The 21,452-nt window shown below is 40.6% G+C and overlaps 1 protein-coding gene across 1 annotated transcript in view; it reads left to right on the top strand.

The window, feature by feature from the left end:
• Window positions 1-21,452, top strand: part of DCAF5 (DDB1 and CUL4 associated factor 5) — a 107,354-nt gene that overhangs the window by 9,066 nt on the left and 76,836 nt on the right. The window contains exons 2-4 of the mRNA XM_077818727.1: window positions 7,472-7,615; window positions 11,599-11,635; window positions 14,508-14,647. Of these exons, the coding sequence (XP_077674853.1) occupies window positions 7,472-7,615; window positions 11,599-11,635; window positions 14,508-14,647 (321 nt within the window). The remainder of the gene's footprint in view (window positions 1-7,471; window positions 7,616-11,598; window positions 11,636-14,507; window positions 14,648-21,452) is intronic.

Here is a 21,452-nt window from a genome sequence, read left to right as displayed (position 1 = left end):
TAAAACCCTTTCATCTTAGCATTTATTGTAACTCTAAATTGACTACACCAATTTTCCAAAGTAGCAAAGAGTATACTCACTAATTCAAACATCTTTGCCAGTTGTATGATGTCATCTGAATAAGTAAAGCGCTTAACTCTAGATTAGAGTACCATACCCTCCAACTTGTTTACCATTCTTGACATCCAATTTAAGAACATAGACTCCTAGATATTAAGGTCAGAAGGGACCATTATGATCATCTAGTCTGACCTCCTGCACAATGCAGGCCACAGAATCTTACCCACCCACTCCTGCAATAAACCTCTCACCTATGTCTGAGCTATTGAAGTCCTTAAATCATGGTTTAAAGACTTCAAGGTGCAGCGAATCCTCCAGCAATCCCCATGCTACAGAGGAAGGCGAAAAAAACCCCAGGGTCTCTTCCAATCTGCCCTGGAGGAAAATTCCTTCCCAACCCCAAATATGGCGATCAGCTGAACCCTGAGCATGTGGGCAAGATTCACCAGCCAGATATCCAGGAAAGAATTCTCCATAGTAACTCAGATCCCACCCCATCTAACATTCCATCACAGGCTATTGGGCCTATTTACCATGAATAGTTAAAGATCAGTTAATTGCCAAAATCATGTTATCCCATCATACCATCTCCTCCATAAACTTATCGAGTTTAATCTTGAAGCCAGATAGGTCTTTTGCCCCCACTGCTTCTCTTGGAAGGCTATTCCAGAACTTCACTCCTCTGATGGTTAGAAACCTTCATCTAATTTCAAGTCTAAACTTCCCGATGGCCAGTTTATATCCATTTGTTCTTGTGTCCACATTAGTACTGAGCTTAAATAATTCCTCTCCCCCTCTGCTCTCTATAAATATATCAGAGGGATAAATAGCAACCATATCTCCCCTCAACCTTCTTTTGGTTAAGCTAAGCAAGTCAAGCTCTTTGAGTCTCCTTTCGTAAGACAGGTTTTCCATTCCTTGGATCATCCTAGTAGCCCTTTTCTATACCTGTTCCAGTTTGAATTCATCCTTCTTAAACATGGGAGACCAGAACTGCACACAGTATTCCAGATGAGGTCTCACCAGTGCCTTGTATAACAGTACTAACACCTCCTTATCTCTACTGGAAATACCTCGCCTGATGCATCCCAAATCTGCATTAGCTTTTTTCATGGCCATGTCACATTGGCGTCTCATAGTCATCCTGTGGTCAACCAATACTCCAAGGTCCTTCTCTTCCGTTACTTCTAATTGATGCATCCCCAGCTTATAACTAAAATTCTTGTTGTTAATCCCTAAATGCATGACCTTACACTTCTCACTATTAAATTTCATCCTATTACTATTACTCCAGTTTACAAAGTCATCCAGATGCTCCTGTATGATATCCCAGTCCGTCTCTAAATTGGCAGTACCTCCCAGCTTTGTATCATCCGCAAACTTTATTAGCCCACTCCTACTTTTTGTGCTGAAGTCAGTAATAAAAAGATTGGTCCCCAAATCGATCCCTGAGGAACTCCACTGGTAACCTCCCTCCAGTCTGACCCGCTGTAGTCTTCCTTTTAACCAATTCCTTATCCACCTTTCAATTTTCATATTGATCCCCATCTTTTCCAATTAAACTAATAATTCCCCATGTGGCACCGTATCAAATGCCTTACTGAAATCTAGGTAAATTAGATCCACTGCATTTCCTTTGTCTAAAATATCTGTTACTTTCTCAAAGAAGGAGACCAGGTTGGTTTGGCACGATCTACCTTCTGTAAAACCATGTTGTATTTTGTCCCATTTACCATTGACCTCAATGTCCTTAACTACTTTCTCCTTCAAAATTTTTTCCAAGACCTTGCATACTACAGATGTCAAACTAACAGGCCTGTAGTTACCTGGATCACGTTTTTTCCTTTCTTAAAAATAGGAACTATGATGAAAAGCGATGGGGATTCCATGCCACCTTGTCTTACACTAAACTTTGACTTGAACCAGTTGCTTAATTTTCCACCAAATCTTATGGCACAGCAGGAGTCTCAGTACATAATTTTCTTTTACAATTGCAGTTACCCTATCTGGAACTCCATTTGATTTTACTACTTTTCTTAATGCTTTTGTCTAAATCAAATCAAATGCCTTCTTCAAGTTGATTGGAAAAAAAGCAAACATCTCTAATCCCCATTCTCACTTCTTTTTTTTCCTGTGAACTCCGAGTGTGAATATCTTGATCAGTGTAACTTTGGCCTGGTTTGAAATCTCATTGTTGTGTGCCTACTAGTTTCTCTAAAACTGGACTTGTTCTGTTGAAAATTACTTTCATTATTATTTTTCCCTGATTAAAGGCAATAGTTGTACCAATCCTGAAGAAAGGATATCCTGCTGATGCAAATAATATAGAGGTCTAAGTTTATTATCAGTACCGGGAAAAATCATGATACAAGTAATTGTCAACAGATTATGACTCAACGGATTTTTTTTTATTAAATAAAACTTCAGAACCATTCCTTTTCTGTCTGAGAAACGGCATAGCAAATATCAACTCAGAAGGAATTTAATTAAAAACAATTTACATGGGTCATTCAAATCTTGTCTCTAATTCTACCATGACACTGTAAAGCACTGCCATTCGTACACCTACTAGTTATTCTAACCACCATTTTAGATGGGATGGGGTCAGTAACACAAACTCCACATTTTAGCTTCCTCTGTGCTGCCCCTCCATCCATCCAGCTGTGCCACCATAGGTTCTTCTGGACTTAAACTTTGGTAGTGGGAGTCCCAGTCCAGCGGGAGTGGGACTCTTGGACTTTCTTGTAGTGAGCCATGAGAGATTTGCCTTCAGAGAGGAGCTACAAGCTGTACTTCTCAGGCAACTTTACCTGTGAATCTAAAATCCCTTTGCCTTCTTCCACCATGTCCTAGAGAAAGGATGGTCCAGTGGGTAGGGTGCTAGCCTATGATTCAGAGACCTGGACTCAATGCCTGGTTCTGCCAAAGACTTTGTGTGATTGTGGGCAAATTTCTTAGGCCTTGTCTACACTAGAAAGGGTTTGTGGGTATAGCTTTGCTAATAAATGTTCCTAGTGGAGATACAACTTATACTGCCAAAAGAGTTCTCTTGCTGGTATAGCTTGTAACAGCTTCCCGAATGAAATAAGCTCTACAGCAAAATGACTCTTTTGGCAGTATAGCTGCATCTACACTAGGGCATTTGCAGGTGTAGAGATGCTGGTTAGGTGCACTGTTATTGTTTCTACCCTTCCCCTCTTCTCTGCCAGTTGGCATAACTATATGCCAGCAAAATTTTTCATTGTAGACTAGGCCTTAGTCTGTCTTTGCTTCAGTCCCCATCTGTAAAATAGGGAATTGCTATTATCTCCATCTTACAGGGTTGATATGAGGATAAGTATTTATTAAAGATAATGAGATGCTCAGATGGTGTCATAATGGAGTAGCCATCTAAATACCTAAGATATTGGCAATACGGAGGAGTTACACCTTTTTCCTGAGAAGTGGAGCTTGTAGTTGTACAATGGAGGTATGGTCTCCAAGGGACATGCTGGCTGCCCTTCATGCAGCTCGCATTGGCTTGGAGCAGCAAACCGCAGCCAGTGGGAGCTGCGATCTGCCGAACCTGCGGACACAGCAGGTAAACAAACCAATCCGACCCACCAGGGGCTTTCCCTGAACAAGCAGTGGACTGGCTTGGAGAACCACTGCCATAGGAGGTAATCCATACTCTCTGTACCAAACTTTAGCTGGTCTGCAAGTGGCTGTGGATGAGGTTTGCAGAGGAGTGTTACATATGTCTAGGAGGCATAAAAGGGAGCTGCCGGGGACAGGAACCTATTAAAGAGAAGGGGATTTATAGAGGCAACAGGGAGAGGGAATTCATGTTGAACTCTCAGTACTTGAAAGTGTTAAATTGTAGCATGGATAAGACTCTTTCCCATCCAAATTGTAATTCCTCCTCCTCTTCCGAACGCATGCACTAAATGTACAAAGTTCTGCAGCAGGGAAGCCCTGCTGTGCAATGCTTATGCTTGCTTGAGTAACCTTCATAACTTTTGTCAGAGCCGGACTGAATGTCTGTTGGAAGTCAAAGGGAATTTATTTTACAGATGAGCTTCCTGAGTGTCCCTGGATATTGTGTCGTTCAGACGGTAAAATGTGAACTGAGGTGTGTGGGGGTGGGAATGCAAATGTTGCCTTACCTGGTGATTTCCTTAACTCTTAAAGATTTCATTGACAGGAAATGCACTTTTACAGCATTAACAGTTTGTGTGAATCATAGTTGATTGTAGTCACATTTGAGAACTAGGAGCATTTGGGTAATGTAGACCTGTGGCTGGTGGTTTTACAGTCTTATGTTGTTCCCATAATAGAATATTAAATTATATTTTGACTCTACAAAAAGCCCTCTTACAATGTGCATCTCAAGAAATATCTGATAGAAATACGGTAATGTTGCTGATCACCTCCCCTACATATTGAAGGCTTGAGCCTAAACTGTTGGTGTTGCTGGGTGGTGACAACTAAAAGACATGATTGTCATAAACGGGTTGATATTTTGACAATAACTCTGATCTCTGAAAAGTAACCAGTTAAAAGTGTCAGTGTCTGCCAGGTTTCTTCACCTTAAAGACTTCATTTAATGTATTTCAATGGCTACCTCTTGCATTTCTCTAAAACCTGCACTTTTATTAATTACTCACTCATCTAAAACAGCTGGAGTGTACATGTGAACTTCCTGTGCGACATTTCCAGCCAGCAAGAAAGCCAAGCACACATCGGTTTCCAATAAACTGAAGTTCATTTATAATTAATCTGGACATGTCACTTATTTGGCATCGCTATTCCTAGTGATCATTGAACACATTACAAGTCTATCATATATCATCAGCTTGCACTGTACAGTACAAAAATAGGGGAAGGGTGTGATGTTGCACTCTATATGATTTTATAAAAAATATGCTAATGAGTGTGAATATAGTGTAACTGGAATATGCTTCATGCAAAAGGTCTCTTGTAAGGTATCATTACAAAGCTTATAATCTACTGAGTGCGGTCATCCTATTTATATAAATGTATCACTCTTGTATCTGAAACTAGAAATATGAAATATAACTCTGAGGTCCTATTGTAGTTATGCAAAGTGTGGGCCATTAATGGTGGTTTGGAATCTTAATGGCTCCCATTAACCAGGACAATTACCTGTAGATGGCTCTGTTTTACTTGTAAGTCTTCCTGTGTACCGGGTAATGAAGTCTTACAGTGACATGTGATCATGTCACCTGAACTGGAATCCATCTTTAACCTGGTGCTGTTCCATTGAGAAGGCAGGGTGGGAACCCGGAGGGATAAAGGTTCCCGCCTTATGCAAAAGATATATAAGTGGGTGGAACAGAACAAAGGGGGCAGCCATCATGAGAAATCCCTTAGCTACCACCTGAGCTAGAACAAGGGGCTGTACCAGGGGAAGGGATTGTGCCCAGACTAGGAAGGTGCCCAGTCTGTGAAAGAAACTTATTGAAACATCTCTGAGGGTGAGATTTTATCTGTATTCAGTTTTATTACTGTACTAGACTTAGACTTGTGTGTTTTTATTTTATTTTGCTTGGTAAGTCACTCTGTTCTGTCTGTTACTTCCTGGAACCACTTAAATCCTACTTTCTGTATTTAATAAAATCACTTTTTTTACTTATTTATTAACCCAGAGTATGTATTAATACCTGGGGGGGCAAACAGCTGTGCATATCTCTCTATCAGTGTTACAGAGGGCAGACAATTTATGAGTTTACCCTGTGTAAGCTTTATACAGGGTAAAATGGATTTATTTGGGGTTTGGACCCCATGGGAAGTTGGGCATCTGCGTGTTAAAGACAGGAACACTTCTTAAGTTGCTTTCAGTTAAGTCTTCAGCTTTGGGGCACATGGTTCAGACCCTGGGTCTGTGTTGGAGCAGAATGGCGTGTCTGGCTCCACAAGACGGGGTGCTGGAGTCCCAAGCTGGCAGGGAAAGCAGGGGCAGTAGTAGTCTTGGCACATCAGTTGGCAGCCCCAAGGGGGTTTCTGTGATCCAACCCATCACAAAGGGATGGTCCCTGTCCCAAGGAATTTATTGTACAAGAAGTGTTTGAATACTGCTGTGCTGTGTGTTAACAGATTTTAGAAGGATTGCCTTAAGACACTTCACTTAGCTGAGAAACTGGTAACTAAAAGCACATTCAGTATAACTCAATTCCATGAAACAATTTCCTTCTGTTACTAAAAAAGTTTTGACAAATCTGATTTAACCTTTTTTATTGTGGGGGGGTGGTTGTGTGTGTGTGTTGTGTTGTGTTTTTTTTTTTTTTTAAACTCTATGCATTTGACTTTGGTTTGATTTTATTATCCAAGTAATCAGCTTCACGTTGGTTGTAGTCAGTTTCACTTTTGGCCCATACCCTGGCCCAAGCTTGCTGTGTTTTGGGCTTCCAGTTGTGCAAGGAAATGTTAAAATGTTTTAACTGAAACTTTTCTCTATGTAATGACTCTTCTAATCTCCAATATAATTTATTGTTCACATATAAAAATCACCAACTAAATTTATTTGAGCCTAACTTGTTTGGCTGTTCCTTTAAAAAACACTTTCTTATCCAAATATTCAAACATGTGCTTTTTCATAAGCACCCCACATTCGAAGGGCATTGTCAAATGTTATTCTGCCTAAGTCTAATCACTGTTGTTTTAATACTGTTTTTAGAAGCTTGAAAATCAGCTAATATTTCCTTTCCAACTCTTGCCTTATCTGTCTAGCAAATATTTGAGTATATTTTATGGATGGCTTACTGCCTTTCAAAATGGTGACCAGGTAAATGGTGAAAAGTACAAAGAGCTGCAAATTAAAAAAAAAAAAAAAAAAAAAAAAAAAAAAGGATTTAAGCCCATATTGCTCTGTTGATTGCCACTATCAACCAGCCTGTGACAGGTATTCACCACAGAAATACATCTTTTTTTTTTTTTTTAAACCCTTTACAAATCTTTAATTTAAGAGTAGGTTGAGAGGGCATTCTGTTGCATCTGTATTAAAATCTTGATACTTAGCACCCTGTCCTGTAGCCAGCCCAATTTATGGGAGGTTCTTTTGGTCCCTGCAGGTTGATGGTGTCTGTATATGCTGAAAGATTGTTTGTTTGTTTTTGTTGTTTTCAAAAAGAAAGTATTTAATCTTTTAGACTTAACCTACTGTCTTTTCTGCTTTTCATAAACGATAACCAAATGTCCAGGTGTTATCTCTTGATGTGAATAATTTTCTTGGTAACTATTAACATATCCAAACCAATGGGGGTGGAAGGGTGGATCGGGGTGTGTGGTAAACCAATCTGCATCCCAACAAAGCCTGTGTGAATGTTGACAGTATTAAATATCTTCCTTCTCTCTTCCATTGGCTTACATTTAGTTCAGTCTGTCACACAGGCTTCCTTTCCTTTTTTTGTAGGAGGGGATGACCGCCGGGTCCTGCTTTGGCATATGGAACAAGCCATCCACTCCAGAGTCAAACCAGTGCAGCTGAAAGGGGAGCATCATTCTAACATCTTCTGCCTAGCTTTCAACAGTGGTAACACAAAAGTGTTCTCTGGAGGTAAGGAAGGAAAACAAACCCGATTTAAGGAGACTGGATTATAAACTCTTTAGAATAAAAACAATAAGCCAGGTCCTATCCCACACAAAGACTCATTGGCCTCCACAGAACTGCTCTAAATTGGCCCCCGAGGAGCCCCCTAAAATGGGAAAAATTTCTGGATGTTGCTGAGGTGGCATAGTCTGCTCTGTGCCATTGCTCCTGACCCTCCCCCAACCTGGCAAAGGAAGCCTAGCACTCTGAGGCTTCTGGAAGATATCACTGGATCCAGATCAGCCTTTGGAGATTGAAGAAGTGGATAGGTGGCTAAAAGCCACCTTTGCCCTTCCTTGAGCTCTGGCTCAGCTAAGGAGCAGGCTATCCAACAGAATAGTCTGACAGTTCCACAAGTAAGCATGGAATACAGAGCTTTGACTATAGGTTGCCAGTTCAAATTTAGAACAGGTTGGTAGTGATCAAATGCTGTTACCATCTGATGGCTGTTAAGTGGTCTCTGAAATGAGCTTGGGATCTCATTCCATCTTCCAGTGGGCAAATGTCTACATTGAAAAACCACCAGCACGCTTGGCACTGATTGGCTCACTTGCTGATAGTCTTACTTCACTTTGGTAGTAAACTGGCTGTTAAAACTGAGCAACTTTCATTCTTAAAATTCAGCATTGAGGTATTGGGACAGAAGCTGTGTGGCAGAAATATGTACTTGCTCTGGAGAAATATATAGAGGACTGCAGTCTCTAAAATTTTTGGTCTGACACCTTTCATCAGTACTAGATTCTCTTCCCCCCCCCCCCTTTGTTTTTAAATATTGAAACTTTTTTCAGAGAAGGGGAGGAGAATAAACATGTTTTATTGAATGGATATTTGCATATGTATCAATCCATGCCGAGCATTCCTTCTACAGTCTAATGAGACCAGTGAAGAAGGGAAAGAAATGTGTATCCTTTATCTGCCCACCCTATGATGTAGTTAAGTTTGTTTCTTTTTTAGCACATTTTTGAAGCTCTTGATTTCCTTTTCCCACTGAGATTTTGTGAACTTTATAGTCAGCGCTGTAAACTAAGTCTCTTACCTTCTCTATTTTATTTCCCTTTATAAAAGGGGGCTAAATATACTTTATAAAGTGGTCTGACATCCTTGAAAGGTATGATAGAAGTGCAAGTGTAAAGGTTTTTCCCTGTGCAGTATAATATTACAATTTGAAGTGAGTTGAAGTTCAACCACAGAAAATCAGATTATTTATTTTTGCAAATTGGAAAAACTAAAATATGCAAACTTGATTAAGCTGAGTGGAACTGTTAGTTCATACTCACAATGAAAGAAGAGCTCCTTCTTATCATGAAAATGTTTGACAGTGTGTTTATGGATTGAGGCAGGTTGCCCAAAACAAGTATATATTTTTAATTTCTGTCCAAAAGATCTCAAAGCATTTTGTGTGTATGTATACAGGTAGAGTTTATTATATCAAGCTACTTCTAGAGCGGAGGGCAGCAGCTGGGTGGACAGTGCTCTGCACAACAAACTTTGGAAAGGAAACTTTGGCCAAAGACACCTGGCAAACCCTGCTCCTATGAAGAATGCTCTGGAGCCTTTAATGTCCAATGAACACAAAGAACATGAATGGTTTTAAAATACTCGTAGTAAACTGCATTGAACTCAACTTCATACTTTGGGTGGATGAAAAGCTGAACTGACCTTGTGATTCCATGGAGTCCCACTAATACAAATCTGGGTCTTAGACTACCAAACCGCGTTCTGTATATGCTTTATTCCATCCCCGTAAGTATAATTGAAAAGAATAGTGGGCATTTTCTGGTCTTTCATTGTCCTAACCAGTATTCTCAAAAGGGGAGATTTTCTAAATGAAGTGGAAGAGTTTTACTTACACACACACACACACACACACACACACACACACACACACACACACACACACACACACACACACACACACACACACACACACACACACACACACACACACTTGTTACCAAATTATTCTCCACAAATTGTCTGCATTGTCTTTAAATATCACAGTAGAACCAAGTTATTGTGAACCCTACTTACACCCTACTGAATGGTGGTGACACTTTTAACAGCAAGCAACTACTAGGGTGCCACATGTAACCCAGTCAACTTGTGGTCCTGGCCACATCCCCATCTTTTCCTCCCACCATAGAGACAGAACCAGAGATAGAGGCAAGTCATGGCCACTTCGTATTCTCCCGTGCCTCCTCCCCCCCACACTTCTCTCTGCTTCCCCACTCTGCTCCTGCAGCTTATGGAGGGGAAAGCAGGTTCCTTAATAGATAGGAGATTGAAGTCAGCATCATGTAATGGCTTCCTCCCCAGTTCATCCGAGTATATTGGGTGGCGTTCGAAGTCCTTGGAAAAACTAGGCCAGATTCTTCATTGGTGTAATTTCATATAAATCAATGTGGCTTTATTGGATCTAAACTAGGCACTTTGTGTAAATGGCTTGATTAAGGGACCATGGAAAAGAGCCACTACGCAGTAATCTAAGGGCATGTCTACACGTACAGTGCTGCACCACCTCTGCAAATGGCAGAAGCTGTGTTGGTAGGAGACGCTCTCCTGCCGACGTAGCGCTGTGCACAGAAACGCTTATGTTGGTGTAACTTATGATGCTCAGACGGGCGCTTTATTGGCACCCCCGAACAACACACATTATGCCAGCATAAGCTGAAGTGTAGACATAGCCTAATGCTGGCACAGTAATGGTTGCTCTGTGTCCTCATTTGCCAGGAGCCTTTAAAGAGAGTTTGTGGACATATGAAAACACTTCTTGCTTCTACTTAACTACATGTAAACTTATTTCTCATGTTTATTCCATGGAGCAAACAGATTTAAACATGTGCAAGATAAACGAAAATTTGGAGATCTCTTTACATTTAAAATGCATATCAATAAATGGATTCTTGTTCCTTCTGAACCCATGTTCATTCTCCTGAACATCACATGAGCTTCACTGCTTGACAGCTGGCATCATATTTACGGGATGGATAGATGCACTTAGGCTAAGGATGAGGTCCTTTGGTTTTTATTTTATCCTTTCTTCATTCTACTGCAAATGAATGGTAACTGCATGCATAATACTGTGTTGAATCTTTTGTAAACAGAAGATGCTAAACCTGTATTTGCTAGTGTTTAGTACAGAGAATGCAGGAGGGGGAACAACCTTCAATACTAGAGATTGGAGGTGCATGGAGGGACCAGGATATTTTTTATGGATGCAGTTCCTTTAGCCTGCATTCATATGGACGGTTTGACTTGCATTTGAGGAACATGATCAAGGGAGGCTATCTGATTTTTAATATGAAAATAATTGTGGTCACAGTAGTGTGTGCACACCTGCGTAACAGTGATTGTAGCCCAATATGTTGTCACTGCAGCAGCACTGAGCACTGTTGTACTAACATGCAGAGTGCACTGGTCTCACAACTCAAATGCTAAAACTGTGATAGCATCTAGTTTGCCCTTCCTCTGTTGTAACTGTTTAAGCAGTTACATCTTTCCTTGTGAATTGCAGTGCGTGTAGGTGTCTCTGTACCAGACCTGAAACTTCTTGTCACCTTCTCCACCCATGCACACACTAAAATTTTGGCTGAGACTGGTCCGAGTATTATCAGCAACGCTCCTTAATTAACTGAAGTGTCTGAGCAATGTGAGGCATGCCTAAGTCTTAAATAAGCCTTAAATAAGACTTATTTAAGTCTTCTACAGCACTCTTCGCTCCTGTAAGGCCTTGGTGCTTTAGACAACAACCAGAAATTGACCCAGAGCTTCTGTGTAGATGAGCAGAGTGCTGACCATTGGGCAACCAGGCTGGTCATTGCTCCAGAATGCTTTCGTTTTCAAAATGGAAATTGCAAAAACTTTTTCTTTTTTTTTTTTTTTTTTTTTTTTTTACTATAAAGTTTTAATGACCAGTACATGATTTTAAGTGTTTATATTTCTCTTTATAGGCAATGATGAGCAAGTTATACTCCATGATGTTGAAAGGTAAATGCATAGTTTGTTTCCACTGCTGTTTCAGCTTCATAACCTTAGTCATTGGAGGCATCCAAACTGATGTTCTAGAAGAAAAGTAAAGACCATTTTAGCCCAAAATGTATGGTCTAAAAATCGGGTGACCTTCTGGTTTCATGTTATTTGGGGGGCGGGATAGGTACTCTCATGAAGACAGTAGTATGTGCAAATGGGGAATTACAGAGTAGAAGGGCCACATTTTTAAAGGTATCGAGGCTGTGGTGGGATTTTCAAAAGCACCTACGCACCTAATTCCCACTGAAGTCCAAGGGAATTAAGTGCCTAAATACCTTTTAAAAATCTGGCTCCAAGGGCCCATTTCCCCAAAGCCTTGCAGTTTTGGTGCAAAGCAAGTGTGAACTCCTACAGGTGTAAATAACTACACAAGGTGCAAGGCAGTGGTCATTCGCATTTGTAGGATTTTATACCCACTTGATATCAGAAGTAGAAGGCTGTGGGGAATTGTGCCCTAGAAGTCATAGTGAGATAACATGGGTAGAAAGGTTATCCCAAATATATTTAACATCATACTGTTACCCTGTCTAAATATCAGAGTTGAACAATCAGGATAGTGTATGTTTCTTCTGAGCTGGATTTGATTTCTGGGATACAACCTTTGTAGGGTAATGTTTTGGTCTGTACGTGTTGTTTAACTTCCACAAACTGTTAAGTAATGTAATGTGCACTGGTGAAAAATGAATGCGAAGTCAGAAAAGGCAGGAACGGATGTAAGGATAGTGAGAAATATAAAACCTTAAATCTCTGCATTGCCTGAGTCCTGGTTAGCATAATTTGGAAGGATCTCTGTTGCTAAGCTTGTTAAGAAGTCTTTTGGGGACTTTTATTCAGCATAATATATGTTTCACCTGAGTGTCTGACCTGACATTTGACTGAAGAGAAAATATAACATCTGTATGTCTTGCTCTTCACACTTGTTCTTAGTAAGAACAAATCCTCTCCATTTTGCTTGTGTTCTCTGGCTTACACCTGGAAATGTAAAAGAAAACAAAAACCTTATACAGTTTTGTTTTATATCCCTCCCCATCCCTAGTTTTGACAAGCAGTTTTTGTCACTGGCATCTTTTACAGAAAATGATTGTTCACCATATATCTTGCTTGAGTGTTTTAGGTACAGTCCTTCCTTTGATTTTGTTTTGGCATGTGCTTTTGTTACATACTGGATTTTCAGATATATTATGTCCAATTGCAGCACATTTCTCCCATTCCTCTAATACTGCAATATTTGTTTGCACCATCTTCTGTGGGGAACCCAGTCAGTGTGATATTTTGAATTCTGATTTTTAATTTTCTAAAATTTCATTCTGTTTTAACATTTTATGTTTTAATGATGGCTCTATGTAAACTAGCTCCATCAAATTCTTTTTTTCATATGCTCAAGTGGGACTTTCTGCTACTGCTTTTCTGGCCTTTACTTTATCAGAACTGCTTTCCAAGTTAGTCACCTCCGAGATAGTTACTCGATCTCTCTCCTAGATCAGCAGTTTTAGCATGGGCACTGCTAAAACTTGCATTAATTTCAGACAGGATTTCCTTGAATGCTTTCTGTACACTGGAGTTTTTGCTAGTCATACTATGCATCTAGGTTGTTCCCCAAGAAATACAAATCCAGGAGCCTCACACTGGCTGTTCTAGCCTTTAAGTAGTCATGCTGGCCTATCTTTTCTTGGCATTCTTCCTTTCTTGCTCCTTTTCAAAGTGACCTACAAAGATGGGAGGAGAGTGGGAACTGGGCTTGAACCCTTGTTTTGCTGCTGTATGTTGGATAAAGAGTACATGTGAGGAAAAGGGATTGGGGGTTTTGGGAGGTGGTCTTAGCTTGTTTTCCACATTAGAAATTCAGGTGTGGTCTATCCCGGAAGACACTGACTAGAGAACTAGTGAAATGACATCCAAAGAGGAAACCTAAGTAGCTGAGACTTCTTAAAACTGTTGTCTTTTAACAGTTAACTCCAATGATTGACAAACCTCTAGGTGAAAGAAAGCTTGTATTAAAGAATCAACACTCCCCACCTCCTTGTCCCTTTTTAATTAAGAAATGAAAGCTAGCTATCTTTCGGACCCCAGGAAGTCCCCTCTCAAACACAGGAAACCAGAGCTGACATTCATAATATTTCCAGGGTAAAAAAACAAGCAAGCAAACAAAAACTTTAACTAAAACCAGAACCTTTTGAGACCACCTTTTTTTACTCCCTAAAGAAATGCAAATAAAATAAAAAGCACAATTTCAGCAAGTTTACTTCTTTAAAACAGGTATGACCCCCAAAATTCCAAAAAGTATATTAACTCATATCAGACAAATGTATTTTCCCTTAATATTATTGTCAAAGTTGCTGGCTCCACCCTGGCATGAAGTTCTTGCAATTTTATAAGCTTCAGTGCTATTAGTAGCACAGAATGTGTTGGGCCAAACTCATTCCTGGTGTTAAATATATATATGAATTTACCCTGTTACTTTAAAATATTACTTCTCATGTTCCCTTCCTTAAAAAGTCACAGCTGAGTAACTGTTTATTTTATATTAATTCTGTTTACAATTACTAGAATATTAGGAGTCTTTTAAAGGTTATAAGCTGAAAAGAAAGAGGAACTGACTTAGCTCACTTATTGCAAAACTTATCTAATGCAACCGCACTTTGGAGGCTTTTTGTGATAGATGTCTAGTTAGCAAATATTGTTTTAATTCCATAACAAGAACTTCATATCTAGTCTGAGCAGTGTTGATCTTGTCATTCAGTACCGTCAGGTGACAAAACTATGGCTCTCAATTGCCTCCTGAAACAATGTACACCAAAAGGAGGGGAAATAATACATGTTTGTCTTGCAGCAGTGAGACCTTGGATGTGTTTGCACATGAAGATGCAGTGTATGGCCTTTCAGTGAGCCCAGTGAATGATAACGTCTTTGCCAGTTCATCCGACGATGGCCGGGTTCTCATTTGGGATATCCGAGAGTCTCCCCATGGAGGTGAGCGCTGTAGGCAGAAAAGAGTATTTAATGTAGAGAGAGCTCTTGAATGCGGACAAGCTGCCTTTATTGGGATAGATTTTTGGGGATGGGGAAGGAGTATGGTGCATGATTTATGTGGGTGGTGATTTGCTATCTTGTACTAATGTTGGATTGTGGTAATAGCTAGGGTTGCCACCTGTTTGGTTTTCAGCTGGACAGTCCAGGTTTTAGCTTGTGTGTCTGTATAGGTGCTGTTCTTAAATCTGTGGAAAATGTTGTAATCCTAAGCAGAGAGAAGGGGCAGTGCAGCAGCTGCAGCTGCCTCAGGGGCCTGGCTGCTTGTGTGGCTTGCGGCAGTGCGTGGCCCTAGTGCAGCCCACAGGTGCTGGGTAAGGCGACCTTAGCTGTGCTGGTGAAGACCCTGACTGCGACAGGGGCAGGGCCTTGGGGGAAGAGGTGGAGAAGGGGCAGGGTCTCAGGGTCTGGTTTCCAGCCATTAGAAAGGTGGTAACCCTAGTAAGAGCACAGGATTGCCAGCCTACACGGCTTCAAATATGAGACTCCAAAGATCCTATTTAGTTTTACTGCATTCAGGGAGACTGTCCCATCTCCTAACAGCTGGTGCATGTGAGCTCTCCTTTTTCTTTCCCCTCTCCGTTTGTCCCTTTTTGAAGACACACATAGAAAAAGAAGTTTCAGAGTAACAGCCGTGTTAGTCTGTATTCACAAAAAGAAAAGGAGTACTTGTGGCACCTTAGAGACTAACCAATTTATTTGCGCATAAGCTTTCGTGAGCTACAGCTCACTTCATCGGATGCATACTGTGGAAACTGCAGAAGACATTATATACACAGAGACCATGAAACAATACCTCCTCCCACCCCACTCTCCTGCTGGTAATAGCCCATCCAAAGTGACCACTCTCTTTACAATGTGTATGATAATCAAGGTGGGCCATTTCCAGCATAAATCCAAGTTTAACCAGAACGTCTGGGGGGGGAGGAAAAAACAAGGGGAAATAGGCTACCTTGCATAATGACTTAGCCACTCCCAGTCTCTATTTAAACTTAAATTAATAGTATCCAATTTTCAAATGAATTCCAATTCAGCAGTTTCTCGCTGGAGTCTGGATTTGAAGTTTTTTTGTTTTAAGATAGCGACCTTCATGTCTGTAATTGCGTGACCAGAGAGATTGAAGTGTTCTCCGACTGGTTTATGAATGTTATAATTCTTGACATCTGATTTGTGTCCATTTATTCTTTTACGTAGAGACTGTCCAGTTTGACCAATGTAACTGGCAGAGGGGCATTGCTGGCACATGATGGCATATATCACATTGGTGGATGTGCAGGTGAACGAGCCTCTGATAGTGTGGCTGATGTTATTAGGCCCTGTGATGGTGTCCCCTGAATAGATGTGGGCACAGTTGGCAACGGGCTTTGTTGCAAGGATAGGTTCCTGGGTTAGTGGTTCTGTTGTGTGGTATGTGGTTGCTGGTGAGTATTTGCTTCAGATTGGGGGGCTGTCTGTAGGCAAGGACTGGCCTGTCTCCCAAGATTTGTGAGAGTGTTGGGTCATCCTTCAGGATATGTTGTAGATCCTTAATAATGCATTGGAGGGGTTTTAGTTGGGGGCTGAAGATGACTGCTAGTGGCGTTCTGTTATTTTCTTTGTTAGGCCTGTCCTGTAGTAGGTGACTTCTGGGAACTCTTCTGGCTCTATCAATCGGTTTCTTCACTTCCACAGGTGTGTATTGTAGTTGTAAGAATGCTTGATAGAGATCTTGTAGGTGTTTGTCTCTGTCTGAGGGGTTGGAGCAAATGCGTTTGTATCGCAGAGCTTGGCTGTAGACAATGGATCGTGTGGTGTGGTCAGGGTGAAAGCTGGAGGCATGTAGGTAGGAATAGCGGTCAGTAGGTTTCCGGTATAGGGTGGTGTTTATGTGACCATTGTTTATTAGCACTGTAGTGTCCAGGAAGTGGATCTCTCGTGTAGACTGGACCAGGCTGAGGTTGATGGTGGGATGGAAATTGTTGAAATCATGGTGGAATTCCTCAAGGGCTTCTTTTCCATGGGTCCAGATGATGAAGATGTCATCAATATAGCGCAAGTAGAGTAGGGGCGTTAGGGGACGAGAGTTGAGGAGCGTTGTTCTAATTCAGCCATAAAAGTGTTGGCATACTGTGGGGCCATGCGGGTACCCATAGCAGTGCCGCTGATCTGAAGGTATACATTGTCCCCAAATGTAAAATAGTTATGGGTGAGGACAAAGTCACAAAGTTCAGCCACCAGGTTTGCCGTGACATTATCGGGGATAGTGTTCTTGACGGCTTGTAGTCCATCTTTGTGTGGAATGTTGGTGTAGAGGGCTTCTACATCCATAGTGGCCAGGATGGTGTTATCAGGAAGATCACCGATGGATTGTAGTTTCCTCAGGAAGTCAGTGGTGTCTTGAAGGTAGCTGGGAGTGCTGGTAGCGTAGGGCCTGAGGAGGGAGTCTACATAGCCAGACAATCCTGCTGTCAGGGTGCCAATGCCTGAGATGATGGGGCGCCCAGGATTTCCAGGTTTATGGATCTTGGGTAGTAGATAGAATATCCCAGGTCGGGGTTCCAGGGGTGTGTTTGTGCGGATTTGATCTTGTGCTTTTTCAGGAAGTTTCTTGAGCAAATGCTGTAGTTGCTTTTGGTGACTCTCAGTGGGATCATAGGGTAATGGCTTGCAGAAAGTGGTGTTGGAGAGCTGCTGAGCAGCCTCTTGTTCATATTCCAACCTATTCATGATGACAACAGCACCTCCTTTGTCAGCCTTTTTGATTATGATGTCAGAGTTGTTTCTAAGGCTGTGGATGGCATTGTGTTCTGCACGGCTGAGGTTATGGGGCAAGTGATGCTGCTTTTCCACAATTTCAGCCCGTGCACGTCGGCGGAAGCACTCTATGTAGAAGTCCAGTCTGCTGTTTCGACCTTCAGGAGTCCACCTAGAATCCTTCTTTTTGTAATGTTGGTAGGGAGGCCTCTGTGGATTAGTATGTTGTTCAGAGGTATTTTGGAAATATTCCTTGAGTTGGAGACGTCGAAAATAGGATTCTAGGTCACCACAAAACTGTATCATGTTCGTGGGGGTGGAGGGGCAGAAGGAGAGGCCCCAAGATAGGAAAGCTTCTTCTGCTGGGCTGAGAGTATAGTTGGATAGGTTAACAATATTGCTGGGTGGGTTGAGGGAACCATTGCTGTGGCCCCTTGTAGCATGTAGTAGTTTAGAAAGTTTAGTGTCCTTTTTCTTTTGTAGAGAAGCAAAGTGTGCATTGTAAATGGCTTGTCTAGTTTTAGTAAATTCCAGCCACGAGGAAGTTTGTGTGGAAGGTTGGTTTTTTATGAGAGTATCTAGTTCTGAGAGCTCATTCTTAATCTTTCCCTGTTTGTTGTAGAGGATGTTGATCAGGTGATTCCGCAGTTTCTTTGAGAGCATGTGGCACAAGCTGTCAGCATAGTCTGTGTGGTATGTAGATTGTAATGGATTTTTTACCTTCAGTCCTTTTTGGTACGATGTCCATCTGTTTGCATTTGGAAAGGAAGATGATGTCTGTCTGTATCTGTACAAGTTTTTTTCATGCAGTTGATAGATTTCCACTCCATACGGCTAAATGCAGTGCCTTGCATAATGACAGGTTTCAGAGTAACAGCCATGTTAGTCTGTATTCACAAAAAGAAAAGGAGTACTTGTGGCACCTTAAAGACTAACCAATTTATTTGAGCATAAGCTTTCGTGAGCTACAGCTCACTTCATCGGATGAAGTGCGATCAGACTCCAGCGAGAAACTGCTGAATTGGAATTCATTTGCAAATTGGATACTATTAATTTAGGCTTAAATAGAGACTGGGAGTGGCTAAGTCATTATGCAAGGTAGCCTAGTTTTTTCCTCCCCCCCGCCCCCCCCCCCGACGTTCTGGTTAAACTTGGATTTGTGCTGGAAATGGCCCACCTTGATTATCATGCACATTGTAGGGAGAGTGGTCACTTTGGATGGGCTGTTATCAGCAGGAGAGTGGGGTGGGAGGAGGTATTGTTTCATGCTCTCTGTGTATATAATGTCTTCTGCAGTTTCCACAGTATGCATCCGATGAAGTGAGCTGTAGCTCACGAAAGCTTATGCTCAAATAAATTGGTTAGTCTCTAAGGTGCCACAAGTACTCCTTTTCTTTTTGAGAAAAAGAAGTCTGAAATTAAAATGCCGTAATCATAATCATATGGTTATTGCATGGTGTCATTATAGAGCAGAGTTAAGGTTATTTAGGTGCCCTAACTGTGCATTTCCATATTTTTTTTAATTTCATCTTAAATCTGAATTTCCTGGGATTATAAAGATCATTTTGGAGATAATTACAATATCCTGTAGTATATCACTGTAAATGACTGGTATGTATTCTCCCCCTTAACTCCATTTTAAAATAGTTTCTGTCTGGAAATTTCATTCAGAACACTGTGCATGTCACTGCAGTAATTATTTCCTTTCTCTCTCCTCCTTGACTTTACATCAGTTTCATCTTATTGCCCTCTAATATAACATTTTATTTGACATAAAGCTGCTGTTTGGAACTACCGTAGTTTGGTTCCTCACTGAATTAGCTCATCTGCTAGGAGTCCTGACCCTGCCCACTAACATGTCAGTGCCACCCACTTCTGGGGTTAGTGCAGCTGTCTGTGAATAGCAGGGTTGCAGGCACTACCCCTCTGGCCTGCATTTTCAGGCCCTAGAATGAACTGAGTCCTTGAACTAGACATGAAAGCCCATTAGAAGTACTTATAATAAATCCAGTTTCTGTATGCAACGTGAACTAAAAGTTTACCTTTGAGGTTACTGAATCGTTAATTTGGCTCATGTAAAATTCTCTGCTTCTGTATTTACACTTTATTCTATGTGATGAGGACGAGAGTTTACTTTGTGTTCAGGTTCTTTCGTGATCTATGAAATTAATGTGACAGAAGGCAAAGACATTTTTTAGTTGACGGGAGAAATTTGTTCTTTTCGGTATATGGAAACTAAGTGCCTTAATGTAGTAGCTTTTTTAACAGGGTTTCTTTCTTTCTTTTTTTTTAAATTCTTTGCAAAACAATAAAAATAAACCATGCTCTAATTAAAATAAACCCACAACTTTTCTGAACCCCACTGTTTGTGTGTTACAACAAAAATTCTCAGGTAGCTATGATGTCCAGTGGCGGTACATTCTGTAGTACAGAAAGAGAACCTGGAACTGGCCAGCATCCTTCTTGGAAACTTGTCAGTCTCTATTCAAACACAAATATAACATAGTCTGTGACGTGTATGCTGAGTGCTCTATCTATACAGCTTCGTTAGTGGTGAAATCTAACATTTCGTTCCAGGCTTGGTTCAGTTTTCAAGCTGCCTTTGTATGTTGTCCAAGTGAGGGGAAAAAGTGAAGTTTGATTAAAATATTTCTACTGCATTTGGGGTTTTGCAAAACGAGGGTTGTCAAGCGATTAAAAAAATTAATCTCGATTAATCATGCTGTTAAATAGTAACAGAATACCATTTTTTTTTTGATGTTTTCAATTACAACACGGAATACAAAATATACAGTGCTCACTTTATATTTTTATTACAAATATTTGCATTGTAAAAAACAAAAGAAATAGTATTTTTTCCAATTCACCTAATACAAGTACTGTAGTAGAGTCTCTTTATCATGAAAGTTGAATTTACAAATGTAGAATTATATACAAAAAAATAACTGCATTCAAACATAAAACAGTGCTTTAGAGCCTACGAGCCCACACAGTCCTACTTCAGCCAATCGCTCAGACATACAAGTTTGGGTACAATTTGCAGGAGATAATGCTGCCTGCTTCTTGTTTACAAGGTCACTTGAAAGTGAGAACAGGTTCGTATGACACTGTTGAAGCCAGCATCGCAAGATATTTACGTGTCAGAGGCTCTAAAGATTCACATGTCCCTTCATGCTTCAACCACCATTCCAGAGGACATGCGTCCATGCTGTTAATGGGCTTGCTTGATAACTATCCAAAGAAAAGTGGACTGACACATGTTCATTTTCATCATCTGAGTCAGATGCCACCAGCAGAAAGTAAATGAGGTTTTAGTTTTTTGTTTTTTTCCTTTCTTTTCCCTTTTTGGTGGTTCTGTAGTTTCCACATTTTTAGTGTTGCTCTTTTAAGACTTCTGAAAGCATGCTCCACACCTTGTCCCTCTCAGATTTTGGACAGCACTTCAGATTCTTAAACCCCGGGTTGAGTGCTGTAGCTGTTTTTTAAAAATCTCACATTGCTACCTTCTTTGCGTTTTGTCAAATCTGCAGTAAAAGTTTTCTTAAAACGAACATGTGCTGGGTCATCATCCGAGACTGCTATAATACAAAATATATGGCAGAATGTGGGTAAAACAGAACAGGAGACATAGAATTCTCCCCTCAGTCACAAATTTAATTAGCGCATTATTTTTTTTTAATGAGCATCATCAGCATGGAAGTATGTCCTCTGGAATGGTGGCCGAAGAATAAAGGGGCATACGAATGTTTAGCATATCTGGAACATAAATAAAAAGGAAGCAGCCAACAATATCTTCCGTAAATGTAAACAAACTTTTTTGTCTCAGCGATTGGCTGAACAAGAAGTAGGACTGAGTGGACTTTGTGTTGTTTTTGAGTGCAGTTATGTAACAAAAAAAATCTACATTTGTAAGTTACACTTTCACAATAAAGAGATTGCACTACAGTATTTGTATGAGGTGAATTGAAAAATACTATTTTGTTTTTACAGTGAAAATATTTGTAATAAAAAATAA

The sequence above is a fragment of the Eretmochelys imbricata genome, chromosome 6, assembly GCF_965152235.1.
Source record: "Eretmochelys imbricata isolate rEreImb1 chromosome 6, rEreImb1.hap1, whole genome shotgun sequence".
NCBI classification, from domain to species: domain Eukaryota; kingdom Metazoa; phylum Chordata; order Testudines; family Cheloniidae; genus Eretmochelys; species Eretmochelys imbricata.
This window is presented reverse-complemented; position numbering and strand designations above follow the sequence as displayed.